Source organism: Chanodichthys erythropterus, chromosome 22 (genome assembly GCF_024489055.1).
Source record: "Chanodichthys erythropterus isolate Z2021 chromosome 22, ASM2448905v1, whole genome shotgun sequence".
Lineage (NCBI taxonomy): Eukaryota > Metazoa > Chordata > Actinopteri > Cypriniformes > Xenocyprididae > Chanodichthys > Chanodichthys erythropterus.
The window spans coordinates 16,781,820-16,804,826 of record NC_090242.1 but is presented as its reverse complement, the minus strand read 5'-3'; the positions used below and the strand labels follow the sequence as shown (position 1 = coordinate 16,804,826).

Below are 23,007 nucleotides of genomic sequence, written 5' to 3'. Positions count from 1 at the left end.
CATGATTCAATCTAGCATGCATTTTATCATCTTTGCCCTGAGTGGAGGAGCTATTTTTGGGGGGAAACGAGTTTTGTCCACAGTTTACACTGCTTTCTGCCCGTTTACCATCAGGTTGAGCACATAAGATTTTATAAAGGTGTACTTCTCTTGTTTAGAACGAAGCAGACAACCTTGTCACTGTTTGCGAAAGTAGCGGCAAGCTGGAAAGCGTTTAAAGGTCTTGATGGGTTTCAAACAGTTTAGCCTCAAGTGACACTCCCCACCGCTTTTAATTTAGTTAGGGCTGATTCCACATGCAGGGAGATGGTCACATCAGCTGTGCCTGTGATCACGACCTCAGACCTCAGAGAGGAAGATGCCCAAAAATACAAGCTATGATCAAAACACTCTTGATCAGTTGTGTGGAAGAAGTGAGATGTTTAGTTGTTGTGGTTGGAGAGGTTGTTTAGGCTCTTTGCACAGGACGCAATGACTGAAAAGTTATTTCTAGGGATTTTGGCTCTGTGTCCACTAAAACGTTTTTTTTTTTTTTTTTTCAGAGGCTTTGTTTAGTTGTTTGCAATGGAACCTCCATATATTTTTTTTTTAAAAAGCCAGCCAAATGATGAGGCACAGAGCGTTTATTCCACGCTGAGCGTTGCACGCTTGACGTTGATGTTCAGCTTAACTTGGATCAAGTGGAGGAGAGACAGGACAAATACCACATGACCAGCCGCTTGTACAATGACTGAATAACTATGGTCTGAATATTCATTTCCATACCAGATGACATCCCTGGACTACCACAATATTAATGAAAAATAATGCTTGGAGAACCATTTCGTTTGCAATGAGTCTACCAGGTAAGCAGCTAAACACTGCGCCTCCAAAGCGTTCTCAAGTGCCCACAACTGGGCATTTTCAGAAGAGCGCCTGGCTAAAAACTCTTTGGTGGACACACAGCCTTAAGGTTTGTGCTGCTGTAATTGTACATCCTTCACTAGCGTGAGTGGAATAGATGGTTTGCTCCCACCTACTGAAAAAAGGCCAAATTGAACTCACTTTTCTAACAGACTGCAGTAGATTGAATATCTTTTCACAGTGTTCCATTTTGTACCTTGTAAATGATCCGAGTGTAGCTGGACATTACATAAGGTCTAATCCTTTTCTTACTCTTGAGAGGTAAGATATCAAGTGCCTAAATTTTGAGATTTTATTGCCACATTGGTGCGCAATGCATTACGAAGCATTTTGGCTTGAAAGAGGCTGTGAACAGAAGCTCTATGGTGTAGGTTAAATGTCACTGATATTTGTTTCTTAAATGTACTTGAGCATGTATTTGAGGAAAGATATTGCACAAAACAAAGACTGTAGCGTTATAAAGATAGTTTAGGTGGATGTTGATGATGTTGGTCTATTCAGAGTGTGTTAATGAAAAGATTCAGTGGAAAATTGATGATATATTAAAAATGCTAATGCAGTTGATTTATAGAGGACTGAAAGGATGTTAGAAGGTTGTATTTGTTGGTTGCTGTTGGTGTCAGTGTTGTTTCCAGAGGGTGTATTGTGAGCTCATGCCTTTCTCTTCCAGTATTTAATTAAAGGAGGAGGAAGGTGAGGGAATTGAAGCGCTTTATTGACTTCCACTTGTGTCTATTGTTCACCACGCAAAAATGCTTCAGTGCGACCTGTTTGAAATAAAGACTATGTTGTATTCTGATGTTTTTGATGATAGTTAATAAATTAAGGTTAATTTATTCTGAGAAGGTGAATTTCTCTCTGATCCTGCCCATATTTTCAGTTTGTCGCCTCCAACCGCGTCTTTTCTATGTCAGGGGTTTTTAGATGGTGTTATATTAGGGTGAGCCTGCAATAGAGCACAACAGTTGCTGTCCACTTTTTCAGCTGTTTCGGTTCTGGAAATTTCAAGCAAAAAAGTATGTGAAGTTGGGGAATTTTTTTAAATAGAATGAGGGAATGAATCCCACAAAGCTAAAACTTTTGACTTAAATTATAGACGTTGTGTAGCCCCGCCCCTTTTTCAGCACCACGCTCATTGTGTTCTGTCTTCCGGTTTGTATTTCCACAACAAGAAGGTGAGATGTTATGGATTTATGAATGAACATTTGTTATGACATCTGCTTCAAACATTACAATGCTCATGATAACTTTATTCCACTTCACCAGCTAATTACTCTTTGACAGCGATGCCATAGAAATATACAGAGCTACTGCAAAAACTGAAGTTCAAACTAAATTCTAAAGATGGCTGCGTGCTTGTTTATCTGGCGCATAAGGTGTATAAAGTTACTGGAAATCGATAAAAAAATGTAAGCATTTTTATATTGATTTTTTAAAACAAAGAGGTATAAAGCTACTGGGAGGAAAAAAAACATATTTTGATGTGATTTTCATGATTGGAAAATCTGTTTGAGTGGTGTATACAGTAGTGACAGGAAACATCCATGGATATTATATCCCACCCATTACTGTTTAAAGTCCCCCTGTGGCTAAAATTAAGTTTTTAATGTTGTTTATATGTCTATGTGGTGTTTTTAATATGTTTTAAGACAAACCATGTGCAAATTCATATGTCAGCACCATTGCTGAGAATTTTCTCTTTAAAACTGCAGTGATCTAAAAACGAGGTTTGAAATCGCTGGTATTTCTTACATCACAGACTACCTTCTGACCAATCACGTCAACATGCCGGTAGGTTTTAGCACATGATTAACTATGACCGCTCTGACGCAAGGGAGTCTCAAAAGCAGCCAGGTTATCCTGTAATATTTTATTACTGATATGAAAAATCAGGTAGTCAACCAAAAGGCTAATTATATTAAAGGTGCCCTAGAATCAAAAATTGAATTTATATTGGCATAGTTGAATAACAAGAGTTCAGTACATGGAAATGGCATACAGTGAGTCTCAAACACCATTGTTTCCTCCTTTCCTCCAAATCTCAACATAACACTGACTGTTACATAACAGTCGGGATCATTAATATGTATGACCCCAATATTTGAATATGCCAGCCCATGTTCAAGGCATTACACAAGGGCAGCCAGTATTAACGTCTGGATCTGTGCACAGCTGAATCATCAGACTAGGTAAGCAAGCAAGAACAATAGTGAAAAATGGCAGATGGAGCGATAATAATTGACATGATCCATGATAACATGATATTTTTAGTGATATTTGTAAATTGGACACCTTAGACGTATATTACATCTTTTAAAAACTGGTTCTAGGGCACCTTTAATTACCGTTATGTGTCTGAAGTTGTAAAAAGCGATACCATTGTGCAGCGTTTACCTCCGTAAGTTGACCAAGTTGATCTCGTCTGAGCGCGTGCGAGTGAGTGGGGGCGGGGCTAATTAGCATATTCATAGATCCGTGTATACTAAATGAAGCAAGGGTGTAGAGTTACAGTTCTCTATCGAAAAAATGAAAAGAATCTTTACCTGTGGAACCTGACTGTTGTGCTCTATTCCATAAGTTCAGGGAAACGTTGACTGTTGTACAGTAGGGCTATGCAACAAAATGACACTTTAGGACTGCTCCTCATCCTGTAGCTTTACCTGCACTCAACACACTCTAGCTTTAGCACCAGTGGGACCAATTCACTGCTTCATAGAGATCTTGATATGCAGGATGTGTCGCTCACCTAAAAATGCATTGCTGGTTATGCTTGATATTGAACAGCCCTCTGAAAGAATATAAAATAATATAGTGGTATTTGTACTGGTTGCACTAGGAGGTGAACCAATGCCGTTTTACGCAACCTGTCACTAAAAGGATGGTTAATGTAAAGACATTTTATTTCTTTATTTTTTTACACTATGTGATGTCCTAGTGAACTGCTTTTGGCCATGATTTCCTTGCTTTGGGATGGAGATGAGTGTTGTGATCTACCCCGATACCCAGTAGATATTTGATTTCCCTTAATTAAGACATCACCTTTCCTCTTTAAAAAAAAAAAAAGAAAAAAAAAAACAGAAAAATATATATATACCAGGTGCCAAATTTATTACAGCACTAGTTTGTCTCTGTGTGCTGTATAGGCTACTTTGTCCAACTAAACTGTGGCTAATCTCTTTGGATGATGTCATGTTTGCATGTTATGATGACATATGTGCATGTAGGAAATTGTAAACATTCATTTATGTTTTTCTATGAGAAGTTAATTGGCTGTTGATTTTTTTTTTTTTTTTTTTTTTTTTTTTAGAAACAATGTTTGCTACACTTACCTCTGGATTTCTGGGAGAAAATTAGAAGACCATGCACTTCTCAGTTTGTTGTAAAAGAGTTGTTGAACAGTGGAGCGATGCACAGAGACGACTGCCTCACTCATGTGATCTGATGATTGATCTATGATGCCATATATTTTTGCTCATTGACTCTTATCAGTCTTATCATTTCTACCATTTACATTTTGTATGAAAAACATCACTGAATTGAGAGATATATGGAAATAAATCTTGGGGGGAAAATGTTTGCCTTTCTTTAATCTTTCCTATTCAATTTTAATTTGGTAATGCGATGTTTGTGTCATGGACAAATCTGAACACACACACACACACACACACACACACACACACACACACACACACACACACACACACACACACACACACACACACACACACACACATATATATATAGCCTATTCTCTTTCCTCTTTATATATTGCCTCTGCCAGTCTCATGTCCTGAGATGTTAATGAGTCTTGGGATGCCGCTTCTCATTGGCCTGTGGCGTGGGAGTGGGCGGAGCTCCTTGAGCAAATACTGTCCAGCTGAAGGTGTCTGGCGACAAGCGCGCAAGGTGATCACAGTGACGCTGAGGTGCGGTGGTAAAGTGACCAGACTTCAACGGTAGACACGTACCACTCCAGTATTAACGGCCTCAGACAAATCTCATTATCTTCTAAACTATTAAAATGCGATGAATGATCACAGCGCTTGTCTCACGGCATTATAAATCAGGTAGACATGATGCTCGCGCCTGTGGTGTGGACTGCTGTTTTAATTAGTTTCGTGAAAGCTACTATCCTGGACACCGGTCCAACTGATACACCAGACATGGAGAGCGGCTCGGGGATAGTTCTGACAGGTAAGTCGTCAAAATGTAATTAATTAATGTATTTATTGTGTAACTTATAGAGTATAATGTTGTTTTTTTTTTTTTTTTTTTTTTACATCTGTTGAGAATAGCGTATGGTAAGGTGCCTGTCTGACCACTAATGTTGCTAATTTGCATGTTTAGATAACTGATAAATAATTAAAAAAATAATGTATAAAAATGTGAGCTCTGAATAAATGAAGGAAATATACATTTTCTTTCATACATATAAATATTAACACTACCTGAAAGTTCTTTCATGTACATGTTTTACCATTATTTTTCATGTCCAATGTTTCCCTCTGGGAGCCGCTGTTGTTTAAAGCTTTACTCTGTATTAGAGCAGGTGCAGGTACTTCAGCAATGAACTATTTTGACACCCCGCCTGTTTAAACACTACTGCTGTGTTTCCAAACATGAGGGCTGAACTAGTGTGACCGCACATACATGATAAACACTGGGCAGTGATTGCTGCATGCAGCACCTCACCCATTTTCGCTCTTGTTGTCCAAACACATGTTTAACAGATTTGTGGCAGATGTGAGGGCAATTAGTTCCAGCAATCTTGGGAGAAGGTAGAGGATGCCATCATCATCATCAAATGTATAGTGACCTGAATTCTTTTCTGAATCCTTTATATACATTATGCACAAGCAGATGCATTTAACAAATGATGCTTTGGTTTAACCTGATGTTCTTCTGCAATTAAATTGTGATTCCTGCAATTCAATTGTGTTTATGCGCCATTTGCAGTTTATGCCCAGTGCTTTGTCAACAAACTTTTCAAATTAATCAGCTTTTTGCTTCCTCCAGTACTGCTTCTAGCAACTTAAAAAAAAAAAAAAGCTTATTTTTTGCCATACACAGTCTTTTATACTATTGCCATTGTCACACAATGTATTGGTACTATTAACATCCACCTGATTTTATTTTTATTTTTTTATTTCGCTATGATCTTGATAGCAAATATATATATATACACAGTCCAGTCCAAAAGTTTGTAACCACTAAGATTTTTAATGTTTTTAAAAGAAGTTTCGTCTGCTCACCAAGGCTACATTTATTTATTTAAAAATACAGTAAAAAACAGTAATATTGTGAAATATTATTACAATTTAAAATAACTCTGTACTATTTATATTTGACAAAGTAATTTATTCCTGTGATGCAAAGCTGAATTTTCAGCATCATTACTCCAGTCTTCAGTGTCACATGATCCTTCAGAAATCATTCTAATATGCTGATCTGCTGCTCAATAAACATTTATGATTATTTTCAATGTTGAAAACAGTTGTGCACTTTTTTCAGGATTCCTTGATGAATAGAAAGTTCAAAAGAACAGCATTTATCTGAAATACAAAGCTTCTGTAGCATTATACACTACCGTTCAAAAGTTTGGGGTCAGTCAGAATTTTTATTTTTATTTTTTTGAAAAGAAATTAAAGAAATTGATACTTTTATTCAGCAAGGATGCATTAAATCAATCAAAAGTGGCAGTTAAGACATTTATAATGTTACAAAAGATTAGATTTCAGATAAACACTGTTCTTTTCAACTTTCTATTCATCAAATAATCCTGAAAAAAAATATTGTACACAAATATTTTGTACAATTGTACACATTAAATGTTTCTTGAGCAGCAGATCAGCATATTAGAATGATTTCTGAACGATCATGTGACACTGAAGACTGGAATAATGATGCTGAAAATTCAGCTTTGCATCACAGGAATAAATTACTTTGTGAAATATATTCATATAGAAAACAGTTATTTTAAATTGTAATAATATTTCGCAGTATTACTGTTTTTACTGTATTTTTAATTAAATAAATGTAGCCTTGGTGAGCAGACGAAACTTCTTTTAAAACATAAAAAATCTATCTATCTATCTATCTATCTATCTATCTATCTATCTATCTATCTATCTATCTATCTATCTATCTATCTATCTATCTATCTATCTATCTATCTATCTATCTATCTATCTATCTATCTATCTATCTATCTATCTATCTATCTATCTATCTATCTATCTCTCTCTATATATATATATATATATATCTATATATATATATATATATATATATATATATATATATATATATATATATATATATATATATAGAAACAATAATGCAATAATGGACACTTAATTATGCATGTTCATTCCCTTATTTTAAAGGATTAGTTTAGAATTAAAATTTCCTGATAATTTACTCACCCCCATGTCATCCAAGATGTTCATGTCTTTCTTCAGTCGAAAATAAATTAAGTTTTTGAGGAAAACATTCCAGGATTTTTCTCCATATAGTGGACTTCAGTGGGGTTCACTGGGTTGAAGGTGCAAATTGCAGTTTCAGTGCAGCTTTAAAGGGCTCTACATGATCCCAGACGATCAGTCATTTTCTAAAAAAAGTAAAAATGTATATACTTTTTAACCATAAATGCTCATCTTGCCCTAGCTCTGCGATCCGCACACATGACGTAATCATATTACAAATGTCAAGTAACGTGGGGGTGAGTAAATTATCAGGAAATTTTAATTTAAAAGGGAACTAATCCTTTAACTTAATGTGTAACATTTACAATTATTTAACTTTTAAGCCAAATTATATACAATTTTAGCTTTGCCATATAATTAAACTTAACTATTGTTATCGGCCAAAAAAAGGAATTTGTTTTATCTTATTATTATTATTAAATGAGAAAAAAAAAACATATTTGTAATGTTGTAGATTTATTGTTAGTAGTAAAATGCAAAAAACAAATATTAAAAATGTTCTGTTATGAAAACTACCCTTACAGTTTCTCTAAAAAACCTTAAACTGCCATGACTGTATTATACCAAATGACTGCTCATGTTTCATCCATCTTGTTAAAAGGAGAACCTCAGCGCTCATTAAGAGACTTTATTAGTTTTAGCTCATTCTTCTTTTCAATTGTTTTAATCAACCTTCAGTCTCAGCAAACAAGGTAGGCTTGGCTTAATGAGCTCAGATTTTACAGTCACGCTGACCGATGAACGGGTTTATTAAATCCAGACCCCAGAATGCAATCACTTTGATGGCTTTTTGAAATCTGTGTGCTACAGCATGCCATGAAAAGCCCATTTAAGCACAACAGGTTCAGACTGTAAGGCCTGTAGTTATGTAATTCACATGCAACATTTCTCCAGGTGGCTTTAAAACCAGCATTTGTCTTTGTGAGGTGGACGCCAAGTTATTTAAAATTTTATAGCTGTTATGCCCATGCAGTAAAACCGATCGCGCTCGTTCAGATTGTGTTGTTTTTGTGAAATCAAAACCCACTGGGAAATGTGATGAAAATATGATCGCCAGTGATTCTGACAGATGACATCATGTGAATGCCGCCCACCGTGGAGGTGTGTGTAAACAAACTGTGCTGTGATGTGATGTCATGCTTTTGAAAGTGTATCTTCTGCTTTTACTGTACTTGACTTGCTTTGGATCTTTTGACAGTCTTGATGAATTGCATTCTTTTGTTTGATGTCCTTTTTTCAGCTAGATTCTTTTTGTTTGAGTTGGACACAAATGCAGGTTTCTTTGCACTTAGAGTTTTGTCAAACCTAAATCTAAATCAAAAGTCACATATTAAAATCCCTTGGTCTTTAGAGAACACAATTATTACTTGCCATAAGGTTATTTGACATCAGAGCTCATAAACAAAAACAATATTTTTATGAATGATTTGATTTTGATTTTATTTTAAAATTTTAGCCCTGTAGGAGATCATAATTGGCTAATGCTGTTGTTTTTCATAAAGCACAAGATTATCACATGCTGGGTAAGAAAAAAAAATAATTGTATTTATTATTAAATGCCTTTGAATTCAGGATTGTTTTGACTATGGATAAAAGGAAAATAGAACCATATGTTTATATAAAAATAACATGAGTCTTGGATACAAGATTGTGCTTATTCAGCAGCCAGAATTTAATAGTTCAGATTAACAAACATTTTTTACATATAATTCAGGGCATTTTTCTCAAATCACATCAAAAACTCCAATCTGGTCTGTCTATAGGATACTGTATGTTATGAATTTAGTGATGTCATATAAGCCTGTTTTAAAAGGGGCCAAAATAAATTAATAAGCCCTGTGAAGCTGTGGTTTACAGTGAATTTATAACAGCTAAGGGGCGTTGTTAAAATCCCCTTTGCTGTTATAAATCGGGGCTTAAACGGTTACCACACAATACAAATATTAAAGCCAAAAAATATATATCAATGCAACTGGGAAAAAAATGGTCCCTGACCGTGAACCGCAACAGAAGTTACATCTATTACACCATTAGATGGCGGCATAGAGTCACTCAGTCGCAAAGACTTTTATATTGAAACTTGTTGTGAAACACGGAATAAGATGCAAATGACAAATGCTTTGACCAGTGCTGTCAGTTTCAGCAGGGCACGGGAAAACTTATTAAATGTTAAAAAGACAAGATCGCAGCGGACATTCAAACAGATTTTGTATTATGAACATAGGACTGACCTAAAGCAAAATGCTAAATCTGAATGCAGGTAATGCACTCTTCCTCTCTCAAGATCCATAAAGGTACTAAAAACATTTAAATCAGTTCATGTGAGTACAGTGGTTCAACTTTAATATTATAAAGCGATGAGAATACTTTTTTTGTGCCAAAAAAAAAAGATCTTTTAACAATATCTATTTCTAAACAATACTCCATGAAACTTGGAGTTTTACGAATCGAGACAGTGATTCGGAGCACCAAATTCACATGATTTCAGCGGATTGATACGCGATCTGAATCACTGATTCGATTCGTAAAGCTCTGAAGCTTCATGAAGCAGTGTTTTGAAATAGATAAAAAAGTATTCTCATTGCTTTATAATATTAAAGTTGAACCACTGTACTCACATGAACTGATTTAAATATGTTTTAGTACCTTTATGGATCTTGAGAGAGGAAGTACCATTGCTGTGAATGTAGGCCTCACCGAGCCATCGGATTTCAACAAAAATATCTTAATTTGTGGTCCAAAGTTGAACAAAGGTCTTATGGGTGTAGAATGACATGAGGGTGAGTAATAAATGACATTATTTTAATTTTTTTGTGAACTAACCCTTTAAGTTATCTTCAAGCGCCCCTGGATGATCACTGGTCTTCACAGTCATTGTTATAACACATCGCCCTCCACTGGATGTATAATGAGCAGCAATAAACTACAATTTATCATTTTATGCCGTCATACTTCTGTGGTTTGGTGAAACTAACTCAAAAGTAACGCAAAAATAGTGTAACGCATTACAATTCAAAGACAGTTGCTGCGTCTCATTTCGAAGGTTGTGTCCTCCGGAGGTTGCATTTGAAGGCTGCGTACATCATCGAGGCGGTCTCATTTAAGAAAAATAACCGTTAGATTGCAAAGTAAGAAAGAAATGACTGTATTTTACACCTCACAAGGAATAACAGTCAAATTTATTACATTTTTCTTTTCTTAAAGGTGCCATCGAATGAAAAATTGAATTTACCTTGGCATAGTTGAATAACAAGAGTTCAGTACATGGAAAAGACATACAGTGAGTCTCAAACTCCATTGTTTCCTCCTCCTTATATAAATCTCATTTGTTTAAAAGACCTCCGAAGAACAGGCGAATCTCAACATAACACTGACTGTTACGTAACAGTCGGGATCATTAATATGTACGTCCCCAATATTTGCATATGCCAGTCCATATTCTAGGCATTAGACAAGGGCAAAACGTCTGGATGTGCACAGCTGAATCATCAGACTAGGTAAGCAAGCAAGGACAACAGTGAAAAATGGCAGATGGAGCAATAATAACTGACATGATCCATGATAATATGATATTTTTAGTGATATTTGTAAATTGTCTTTCTAAATGTTTTCATTAGCATGTTGCTAATGTACTGTTAAATGTGGTTAAAGTTACCATCGTTTATTACTGTATTCACGGAGACAAGAGCCGTCGCTATTTTCATTTTTAAACACTTGCAGTCTGTATAATTCATAAACACAACTTCATTCTTTATAAATCTCTCCAACAGTGTGTAATGTTAGCTTTAGCCACGGAGCACAGCCTCAAACTCGTTCAGAATCAAATGTAAACATCCAAATAAATACTGTACTTGCGCGATTAGACATGTTGCATGACGAACACTTTGTAAAGATCCATTTTGAGGGTTATATTAGCTGTGTGAACTTTGTGTTTGCTGTTTAAGGCTGTCGAGAGCTCATGGGGAGCGGGAGATTTAAAGGGGATTTATGCATCTCTAATAATTAGAAAGAGAATAATTGATAGAACTACACATGCTCTCCATTGTTGTCTCTCAACTTCGCTTAATCGGTGCATATGTAATTATGGCTCAAAATAGGCAGTTAAAAAATTAATTTAAAAAAATCTATGGGGTGTTTTAAGCTGAATTTCAGACACGTTCAGGGGACACCTTAGACTTATATTACATCTTTTGAAAAGGGGTTCTAGGGCACCTTTAAATAAGACATCCTTGATGACGTATGCAGCCTTCAAATGCGACCTCCGGAGGATGCAGCCTCCGAAATGAGACTCGGCTAATAATATTGTACTGTAATTACTTTCAAACGATGGTAACTAGTAATATATAAAGTATTACATTTTGGAAGAAACTTGCCCAAATCTGGTTTGCCACAATGATAGTTTGACAGGTCTTGCAAATGACCTGGTTCTGATACATCTTCTTTACTGTATCCAAGATAATCCCAAAGCACGGTTGTTTTTGTTTTGTTTTTGGTCCTTATCCTGTCCTGACTTCACTATCCGTTTCTGTTCTTTCTTCCACGTTGTAACAGTAAACCCACTCTGTTGTTCTCACACTGAATTAAGGCACACTGCTTTCAGATTGCAAGTTTGCTTTCCTAAAAAGCCACAGTGATAACCATGCTTTCTGGTTAAACAATACCTATTGGTTTATTTTCATAGTGTTAAACTGGAACCTGCAGGTTTTGTCCTTGTCATCTTGACTGTAGTGTTGGCATCATTTACATTTGTGGCCCCCGTAGTGCCTCTGGGCCAGTTAGATTCGTAATTTATTACCACTTACGTTACACTCAATCACCGCTGTAATGTAATCTGCAATGTCTATGTCAGGCAGACAGACAGCTGGGGGGAAAACCCATAAATCAAGAAATAGCATAATCATCAAATCAGGTTCTTTGGTGCTTTTTCTCCTCAAAGAGCTTTGCATTGGTCATGATATAAACATGCCACAAATATGACCATTTTTCTTGTGGATTTGACACTCTTGTTGTGGCTGGTTGACATTGTAAACAGCACACAGCTGTCTGTAATGACACACTGCAGGGTATTTTGTCTCCTCAAATGGCTGTTGATCCAAACAGTGAAGCAGAAACCATGGTAATATCATGTTAACAAGGAATAAAAAAAAAAGATGAGAACACCTGGCACCAATATGATTTATGCATCTCTAATAATTACAAAGAGAATAATTGATAGAACTACACATGCTCTCCATTGTTGTCTCTCATTTTCTTTACAAAAGTAACATTCTCCTTTTGGTAAACAGATATGAAAGCTTCAATGGCTTCCCGCATCTAGTCAGGGAAAGAAAAAAACATAACTCAGGAATCCAAGAAAAACACCCGGTGTGAGTTAGGAGTAGTGCCTGTCTGCTGGATGGCTGACAAGAGCAGGCCTGCTGTAGATTTGGACCTAATGGTGCTCTTGGCACAGTTTTGCCTTGAGCCAAATCTTAAAACTATCACAATGTTCAAATTTATCTTTTAAAAAAAGTGGGTATCTATAACTAGAATAGCAGCCCCAACATCTCTGCTTGTATTCCGCACTGAAATGTATGCCAGATGATGTCATGCTATTCATGAGCACCTAAACACGCACTCATTCAGCCGACAATACAACCTGTTACTACTGGCACACACTGGGGTCCATTGACGCGTGGGCACTATGAATGACATCACCACAAAACAATTTATCCTGTTGGAACATATGGGCCAAATATGGTCTGTTTAAAGAACCTCTGAATCTGATTATAATATCTTTGAAGAACCAATGGTGGGTAATTGGCAAGCATTATAATGTGAAGTTGTTAATGCATTGTTTCATTATAGGATACTTAGTTTTGTAGCATACTTTATTGTTAAACTATATTATTTGTTGTTGACTGCAGATTATAAAGAGGTTTAGTGTTTCTTTTGTTGTTGTTGTTTTTTTTTTTGAGATTCATGACTAATGCTGTTTGAATTATGACAAGCAAGAGAAACATACGGTGGCCGAGAGAGCTCAACGCGCTGCAAATAAAGAAAACATCTTCATCAGTTTGACAACACACGCGCTGCAAACTCCACAACACTTACAAAAAGAAAAACGCGCTGCAAATAAAGAAAACATCTTCATCAGTTTGACAACACATGCGCTGCAAACTCCACAACACTTACAAATAGTGAAACGCGCTGCAAATAAAGAAAACATCTTCATCAGTTTGACAACACATATGCGCTGCAAACTCCACAACACTTACAAATAGTGAAACGCGCTGCAAATAAAGAAAACATCTTCATCAGTTTGACAACACATATGCGCTGCAAACTCCACAACACTTACAAATAGTGAAACGCGCTGCAAATAAAGAAAACATCTTCATCAGTTTGACAACACATGCGCTGCAAACTCCACAACACTTACAAATAGTGAAACGCGCTGCAAATAAAGAAAACATGTGGAGTTTGCAGCGCGTGTGTTGTCAAACTGATGAAGATGTTTTCTTTATTTGCAGCGCGTTTTTCTTTTTGTAAGTGTTGTGGAGTTTGCAGCGCATGTGTTGTCAAACTGATGAAGATGTTTTCTTTATTTGCAGCGCGTTCCACTATTTGTAAGTGTTGTGGAGTTTGCAGCGCATGTGTTGTCAAACTGATGAAGATGTTTTCTTTATTTGCAGCGCGTTTCACTATTTGTAAGTGTTGTGGAGTTTGCAGCGCATGTGTTGTCAAACTGATGAAGATGTTTTCTCATTTGCAGCGCGTTGAGCTCTCTCGGCCACCGTAGGAAACAGCATCATAACAAATTATGATATAACCATCTTGGCTGTCAGCATTTTCTTTTTCTTGGTATCTGCTTATTTGTGACTTGTCAAATCTTGTCTTGACTAATCTTTAATAATGACAGGCTTTCAGGTGGAAACTGAGGTCAGCTATCTTAAGTCAAATCGGCCGTTTCTGAAGCTCTGACACATTTGTCACAGATGAATGAATTATTTGTTTTCTTTCTTTCTTTCTTTCTTTCTTTCTTTCTTTCTTTCTTTCTTTCTTTCTTTCTTTCTCTTTCTCTTTCTTTCTTTCTTTCTTTCTTTCTTTCTTTCTCTTTCTTTCTTTCTTTCTTTCTTTCTTTCTTTCTTTCTTTCTCTTTCTTTCTTTCTTTCTTTCTTTCTGTCTCTCTTTCTTTCTTTCTTTCTTTCTTTCTTTCTCTTTCTTTCTCTTTCTATCTCTTTCTTTCTCTTTCTTTCTTTCTTTCTTTCTTTCTTTCTTTCTTTCTTTCTTTCTTTCTTTCTTTCTTTCTCTTTCTTTCTTTCTTTCTTTCTTTCTCTTTCTTTCTTTCTTTCTTTCTTTCTTTCTTTCTTTCTTTCTCTTTCTTTCTTTCTTTCTTTCTTTCTTTCTTTCTTTCTTTCTTTCTTTCTTTCTTTCTTTCTTTCTTTAAAATTATATAATTTGAATGAGAGATTCCACTCACTGACTCAATCCGGGTCAGTTTAAGGGTTAGTTCACCTCATGTTGTTCCAAACTTGTAAGACCTTAGACCTTAGAACACAAATTAAGATATTTTTAATGAAATCGGAGAGCTTTTTTTAATTTTTTTTATCCTCCATAGAAAGAAACATATTTGCCACATTTAAGGTCCAGAAAAGTAGGAAAGACATCGTTAAAATAGTCAACTTTAATGTTATGAAGCGTTGAGAATACTTCTTGTGCGCAAAAACAAAACAAAAATAATGGCTTTATTCAACAATTTCTTCTCTCCCCTGTCAGACTCATACACTGTTGACATAGTAAACACAGTGCAGGCTTCCGGGTTCTACGTCAGAACGCCGACTCTAACATTAAGGTTGAACCACTGCAGTCACGTTGACTATTTTAACGGTGTCTTTACTACTTCTCTGGACCTTGAATGTGGTAATTATGTTGCTTTCTATGGGAGATAAAAAAAAAAACTCTCGGATTTCATTGAAAATATCTTGTGTTCTGAAGATGAACAAAAGTCTTTCAAGTTTGGAACGACATGAGGGTGAGTAATGACACAAATGTATTTTTTGGGTGAACTAACCCTTTAACTACCTGCTATGACTTTATATGATAATAAATAGCCCTGTCCTCTTTAAGTACAATAAGATAGCTATAGATAAACTGTGTTTTAGTGTGTGCATCTCAGCTGGACCACAATTTGATTACATGTGGTTCTGTTGTCTTTCTCATAATACCTTCCAAACACACTTTAAAGACATGAAATCATTCATTAAACACAATCTACTAAAGGACAACATTATTTTTTTAATACTCCACTAAACACAAACACATTCAGCCCTTTTAAACAGTCACATGATCCTCGAGCAGATAAGCAAGGTGTGAGCATTCATTCACAAGCCATTGTAACTCCCAATATTCACGCAACAAGCTGTTTGTTGTGAAGACAAGCTGGACTTCATCTCCATTAAATTGGGAAGTGTGGACTTTAGTCAATGTAGATGCCGTTTTTAATTTGATACATAAGAAGGGATTTTTTTTTAATAAAAATGTAAAATAAGTAAGAAAATGTTGGCTTATTTCTTAGCAAAACATATCTATGACACCTTTTTTTATTATTAATGAACACTAAATGATTATCTTACGTTGTGTGTGTGCCCATGTCGTACTTGAAAATTCGATGAGGGCATGTGTTGTTTCAGTCATAACATCATATTTCACTCTGTGAACCGTGTACCATGACGTAAGTGTCTTCAGACTGCGAGTGGTTTGTGGTCTTATATCAGGTTGTGTGTTATTGTTTCTGACCAGTTTAAAGCCTGTCAATGCACAGATGCTGTGGTCAAGAGAGCTGTTTGTCTCCCAGCTGGTCCAGGTTCTTGCTTTTGTTTGGTCTCTGAAGGTCTAGCCTGAAGTCTGGCTTTGGTGGGGGGCAGTGTTAGCCCAGCCTGTAGGGTGCGCGGTAAAACCCTGTAAAAATTTTACAAGAGCTTTTTACAAGATACTAAAAAGACATGTTGTAGCAATTTCTGGTGTTGTCTTGCCCTTTTAGTGGCCTTTTATGTGATAAGGTTGACCCCTATGTCACGGAAACGCAACATTTGTTGAGAACAAAGTGGATTGTGGATTCATTGGAGTTGTTAGTGTTATCTCCAACAATGAAGTTCAGTCCGTTTCAGAGATCCGCTAGACTTTGAGCTTGAACTTGAGGTTGCCTCTGTAACTTAATCTTTACAGGCTGGTATGTGATGTGATGTAAAATAAAATAACATGATGTATTGGAATGGCATATATAATATTTCTGTATTTATAGATCTCCTTATTCACCCTTGATGGGCCTCGAGATGGAGTTGAGCATTATATTATAGGTCTCTTTATACTTATTGGCTTTTCTGCTTATGCTTTTTTAAACTGTAACACTATCATTTTGGGTCTTTTCCATCAATTCACTCTAACTCGTAGGTTTATGCATGTTCACACAAATACTCCATCACCAAAGATGTTTATCTTGGATCTTCCAACATCTCATGATTATGCATTATTAAATTAAACTAAAATAATTCTTCCATCTTTGCTTCAAAATATTGATGAGTATGTCTGCAGCTGTATCTTTTTTTTGTATCAAAAATAAGCATCTCAAACTATTTTCCTAGTCTGCCCGCCAAACCTCAACAAAGGTCTTTTGCTGAGTTACGCAACATAGCTCATGTTAGGATCTGTACTGTTTTCCAAAGCTTCGTATAGATGTAGACAGTGAGCTACATAAATATTCCTCAAATTGCTTTCTACAGGAAAAAATGATTAGTTGGCTCTTTTTCAAAATAGAGGCATGGGCTTGTCCTAAAAATGATGGATCTCCTTAAATGATTCCCAAAGTAGCTGTCAGTCTGTTTGTTTTAGTTTAGTTTGATGAAGTGGTTGTTAGATCACAAACTCAGTCACATCTATAGGTCTTTGTATGTGAATGAGATCATGCTGCCAATGATCATTTATTCTGGAAGATTCCTACAAATAAAACTAAATATAAAAATAAAATTGCAAATTACGGATCTGAAAACCTAGCCATCTGATGAATATGATGTTTTCGTGATGTGAACACTGGCATTCTGTAATGTTTTCTGTGCAGTGCTTGTCCTGGCATTGTTCAGTCTCTTTCAGATGTTCTTAAGGTTTCTGCTCAGCTTGTAACAGGCGTCTGTAGCATCAGGGGTCTGCTGCGAGTGTGTTTTTCTCATCTGGTGCAGAACACAGGTTACAAGCAGTCACCTCCTGACCTACAGATGAACACCGCTCCCTCTCATGGGCTTTCACGCTTTCTCACATGCACACACATACATAGGGTGATTTCCATTTTCATACCCGAACTTCACCACAAAACACATTTCTATATGTATTCATATTTAGTTAAAACAGTATTTACGATCAATCCTTTTAAATTTAAGTTAAAAATGGCACAATGTGACACCTGTAGTAGTTGGTTTTCATTTCTCAAAAGTACTGGATTGCTGAAACATGCAGGGCTGAACAGTATGTAAGGGCTACATAATGTGAAGCTGTGTTAGTACTCATACCAGATAATACAAAATATTTTTATTTGTTAAAGTCAAGTTAAAAGTACAGTATGTAACAATGACAGCTAGCAGTTGAAATGGGTACTGCAGTCCAAATTCAAAATATTGAAGAGAGTCGTTTCCCCCACCCCCTATTCCTCAGACCCGACACTAGCGGGTTGCCAGATTCGGGACACGCAATTGACAGTTGGAAGGTGAGGAAACGTACACACTGTAAGTTGATGAGTTGATGTAGCCAAGTTTTAATATAGATTTTTCAATGGATGCCAAGGCTTTTTAGGTAGGGTAGAATCTGCGACCTCTGACCCAATTTGTTTGCTGGCTTCACTGGCTGCAAAATGCTGTGTTTTCCACAAACTGGCAACCTGGAATTTCAAAATACTATTTGGTTGTTAAGTCTGACGTCACACTGCAGCACTTCTGGGTTCAAACGCTCTATCTCATACCACAAGAAAACAAGAAATGGTGCTAATATACACACATGATGTGGTGTAATACTTCCAAAAAACTATTATCATAACCTTTATCTCCATACCAAAATCCCAGATGGCCAGACAGTGATTTATCTTTTATTAATCGTTAAAATATTAATGTCTGTGACGCTGTGAGCACGGAGGCTGCTGTGTAGACTGTATTTAAAATGGTTAACTTTAAAATGTTAAATGTTTAATATGAATAAATAGTGCATCTTAAACGGCCGTGGAGATGCCATTCTCAAGTGAAACGAGTCGAGGCTTGGACCCAGAAATGGTGTTCCTTACGTCACGACTTAAGCGGATTGGGTAGATTGGCAGTGGCTGGGATCACATAGACCAAAAAAAAAAAAAAGATATTCTGACACGGAACACATATTTCAAAGTAAAATAACTGGCCGTAGCATTGTTTTTCAGAGAAATGAGTACAGTCAAAAAATTACATATAGTACCTTTAAAGGGGCTCTATGTAAGGTTTTTACTTTAATAAAGCATAAAAATACCCAGATATGTTTGCAGATATTTAGGAAACATGCTAAGTTCACCTACTTGTTTCTCAGAAAAACAATGCTACAGCCAGATATTCTACTTTGAAATGTGCGTTCCGTGTCGGAATGTCTGTTTTTGTTTTGGTCTGTGCGAAACCTCGTGCTGCAGTTTATCCAATAGTATTTCGACATCACAGGTTGCCAGTTGGCGGAAAACAGCGCATTATGCAACCATGGAAACCAGCAAACAAACTGGGTCAGAGAATCGCAGATTCTTCCTGACCTAAAAAGCCTCTGAATCCAACTAAATATCTCTATGAACAAAAGCATATTAAAATAGGTAAAATAACTCATTAGCTTACAGTGTGTAAGTCTCCTCAGCTTTCATTGTGAATTGCGCTCCCTATCGTTGCTGGCAACCTTTGAACGAGGGGGCGGGGCAAACAATATTTTGAATTTGGACTGCAGTACCTATTTTGAACACTGGGTGTCATTATTACATAGAGCCCCTTTAAATACTTTTTTGGTTATTTACTTTTTTTGTAAATAATTTACTTTCTTTCTGTACATTTATACAAGTTGTGATGCCTAGCATTCAAACTACTTTAATTTTTATAATAATTTCAACATTAGTGCATTAAGAAATTCACTTCATTCCAGGTTTTTTAGTTAATAGTTTATTGAAAAACAAACCTTAGTACATAAAACAAATTGGGATCGATTTTCCAGAAAAGAATCTGGAAAGAATCTGAAAATAATATAAATTTATGAATTTTTGACTAACGATTAGACATTGAATATAACATTTATCACTTGTATTTGCCTCACGTTTCTGTATTTGGGTCTTTTGTGAACTTTTGCAGGGTGTTTCTGGACTTGGTTGTGTTTTGAGTATTTACAGCACATGTGTTATCAAACTCATGAAGACGTTTTCTTAATATGCTAGTGTTTTTGGGGGGTTTTTTTTGCATGTGTTTTCTTCAGTTGCAGTGAGTTCAGCTCTCTCGGCCACAGTACCACGTGTGAAAGTGCAATTAATAATACTGCAAGTATGTCTTGCGTACCAGCAGTGGGAGCTAAAGCAGACATTAGTGTAAATGGTCAATTTACAGTGAGTTTTCTCTTTCAGGTCAACTACTGTAAGAAAAAAAGGTTTCTTGGTCAACCAGCTTCACCACAAAGACCACCTTGGTCAACCAACATTTTTGTCCACTAGCAAGAACAAAATTCATGCTGGTCTATGGGGGACTTTACTGTAATCTCAAGAAAGTCTAAGACTAGAAACATACTCTACTCTGCTGTAGACACATGATTTTTACAGTTGGATAGCTGCTACAAAGACAGTGTTTGACATGGATATTTGACAACCGGCTAACACACAATAACATGCTAGACAGAAATGTCTGACCTCAACCACAATGCATATTAATTTGTGATTACCTCTATTCAGGTTTACAGTAAACGATGGCGAATTTGACCTGGAGCAATTTCAGTCATCTGCCTCCTGTTATTGTCTGCAGATAAGTATTCACAAGTGTCCATTTTAGACAGGCATGTTTTGACTGGCTCTACATACATAATTTTTTCTGACGCAATGCTGTTGTGTCTTTCATGGTTTTGGGCATTACATTTTAGACAGCATAAGTGGAGGGATCAAGTTATGTAGTGAAAATATCTGTGAAATATGAAAAATGTTTCAAAATGTTCAGAATGGCATACTAGCACAGACATACTGCTTAGTACTTGTATATATACACAGTACTGCATAATACTTCATTAAAAAAAATATCCATTGTCTTTCCAAGGGAAAGGATATTCCTCATTTGTGCTCATTTTTGCAGCTGTGTATCACACTACTAGAAAATCACTTTTAAACAGCTGAGAATCTTGAGAACTAGCCTACTTCCCAGTCAGTTCAGATACTCTGAGTTCACTATCTCTTATATTTTAGGGCAAGAAAGCTGATACTACTTAATGATCCTTTAAGCTCTTGGCAGATGAACCACTGCACAGCTATTACAAGTAAAGTCTCCTTTCTTACAGTGGGTCTTTTGAGCCTTTGCTCCAGAGTATTCCCTAAGGAACATGCCTTATTCTCTGTAGTCAAAGGCTGCCAAGTGCTGTCAATTCAAACCAATCCGAGAAGGTTAAACAGAATTCTAGACATGCCTGACTTAACTCCTATGACTTAACAAATCTCTGTGTTTTGAAAAGGCTTGCCCCAAAGAAATGCCATCGCAGCAGAACACACACTAGATAGCAGTAAAGTTGTGTGATTCCCTCAAATCCTCACTAGTTATCTTTGAGTGCACTTACTTACTTAATATATTATTGCTTCAGTAAGTAAGTGAAAGATCATCTTTTACTTTACTGGATGTTTCTTCTCCCTTGAGTTTGAGTTCCCACTGGCACCCAGTAGACTTTTCGCTCCCCTATATCCGGGAAGTTACTTACAGCCTGTATCTTTCATTAATTTTCCAGATGAGCGGCAGAGCGAAGAAAAAAAAAATCTGTTAAGGCACGTGTTCTTATTTAGACAGTCCTAATGAGTCCAGCAGGGTCTTCACATATATATATATATATATGTATACAGTGAATATCCCTGGCTCTGCAGCAGGTTAAAGCCATAAAATAACATATTCGCTGTTAAGATGGCAATCAAGTACTTGGAAATTCAATCTACTGACATTTTCTTATTACTTTTGATTAATCAATATACAAGTATGGGTGGAAGCTGAATAATGGACAGGAACAAATTTATCAAAGTGACCACATCTTGGGTTGTTAAGATGCAGTGTTCTTCCCATGTGGAGGTCTAGGGGAAGTCTTTAATCACTGATTATTAGTGCCATCCAACCTCAATCTCTTCAGGCTGCCCTACATAATTGGGGTACAGTAATTGAGCTATCCTCTGGCCCTTCCCGTGCCATTAGTGTAATGCGATCCTGGAGGGAAGACGCTGTGGCAGGCGACTCTACTTCCCCTGATTATGGAGCTTCACATGATCTAGGCGAAAGGGGCCCAGGGTGGATATCAGCTGATGGCCATGTATTACTCTTGGAAATCAGCCATTTGGTTCTGGTAGGGCATTTTCGCCAAGGACAGAGCCTGATATGACCTCATATGGGGTGGTTAAGGCTAAATAATCCATTACCTTGGGGTACAGGGTGACGACAGCTTCCATATGCAAGAAGAAGACTCCAGGAAATGTAGTTGTGACTTGGGGAAAAAGGTTAAGCATATGTCTTTCTACAAAGGCTGATTTTTGTTGCATTTAAAATCCCAGTTTTGTTGAAAGTTGGTGTAGCAGTGTCTGCTGCTTTTATGCTAGATGATTGCTTTTTGATCCACTAACAAGCTCCAGATCCATAAGTTCTGTCTGTAGAAGACATTCGTGCATGCTATATAAGGAAAATCTGTTTTGGATGTGGTTTGTGTTTTAATATAAGCTAGCAGGCCTTTAAATAATTAATAAAAATGGCTCTACTAAAATAACTCAAGGGACTCAAACACATCAGGAAAAATCCAATTGGTTGGTTGATTTACTTTATGGTACTGCCTTGCATAATCAAAAGCATGAATGTCCTTTTATGTTCTTTAAAAAATATGATTGACATGAGGTTTTTATAGGCAAGTCAATTGGAGAGTTTTCACAATGATCAAGGGGTGTGATGTCCTGCTTGCTCTGCAGGACTGTATAATATTCTGTATTCAAGTCAAATTTAGTGAAATACCCTGGAAAGCAGCTGTTTTTCTCATTTGGTGAAATGTGTGAACCCCATCTCGTAACATGAAAGCAGAACATTTTGGGAATTTTCAACTGGCTTTTATCAGTCATCACAGCAAAGTGTCGTTGTGTCACATGGGATCAATATGACCTCTGACCTCTCAACTGCCTTTCAGAACATGAGCTCTATGTCTGGTTTCTCATATCCATATCTCCTCTGAGAGTTTTCATGGAGTCTGTATCACAGCCCATCAATCCAGTCTTTTTGAGGCAGTTTTAACCCTCTTTCAGCCACCTGGTAGGTCCAGGTGAAACAACTTCTGGACCTCAACATCTGCTTGGATGCTTCAACAATTCTCACAGAAGGTTTATTTTTCACAATTTCTTACT

General features: G+C 36.5%; 1 protein-coding gene across 1 annotated transcript in view; it reads left to right on the top strand.

Annotated features, from left to right (window-relative positions):
* Positions 1 to 4,979: 4,979 nt before the first annotated feature.
* The window catches only part of si:ch211-196i2.1 (collagen alpha-1(II) chain), a 77,877-nt gene continuing 59,849 nt past the window's right edge, over positions 4,980 to 23,007 (top strand). The window contains exon 1 of the mRNA XM_067376436.1: positions 4,980 to 5,097. Coding sequence (XP_067232537.1) covers positions 4,980 to 5,097 — 118 coding nt within the window. The remainder of the gene's footprint in view (positions 5,098 to 23,007) is intronic.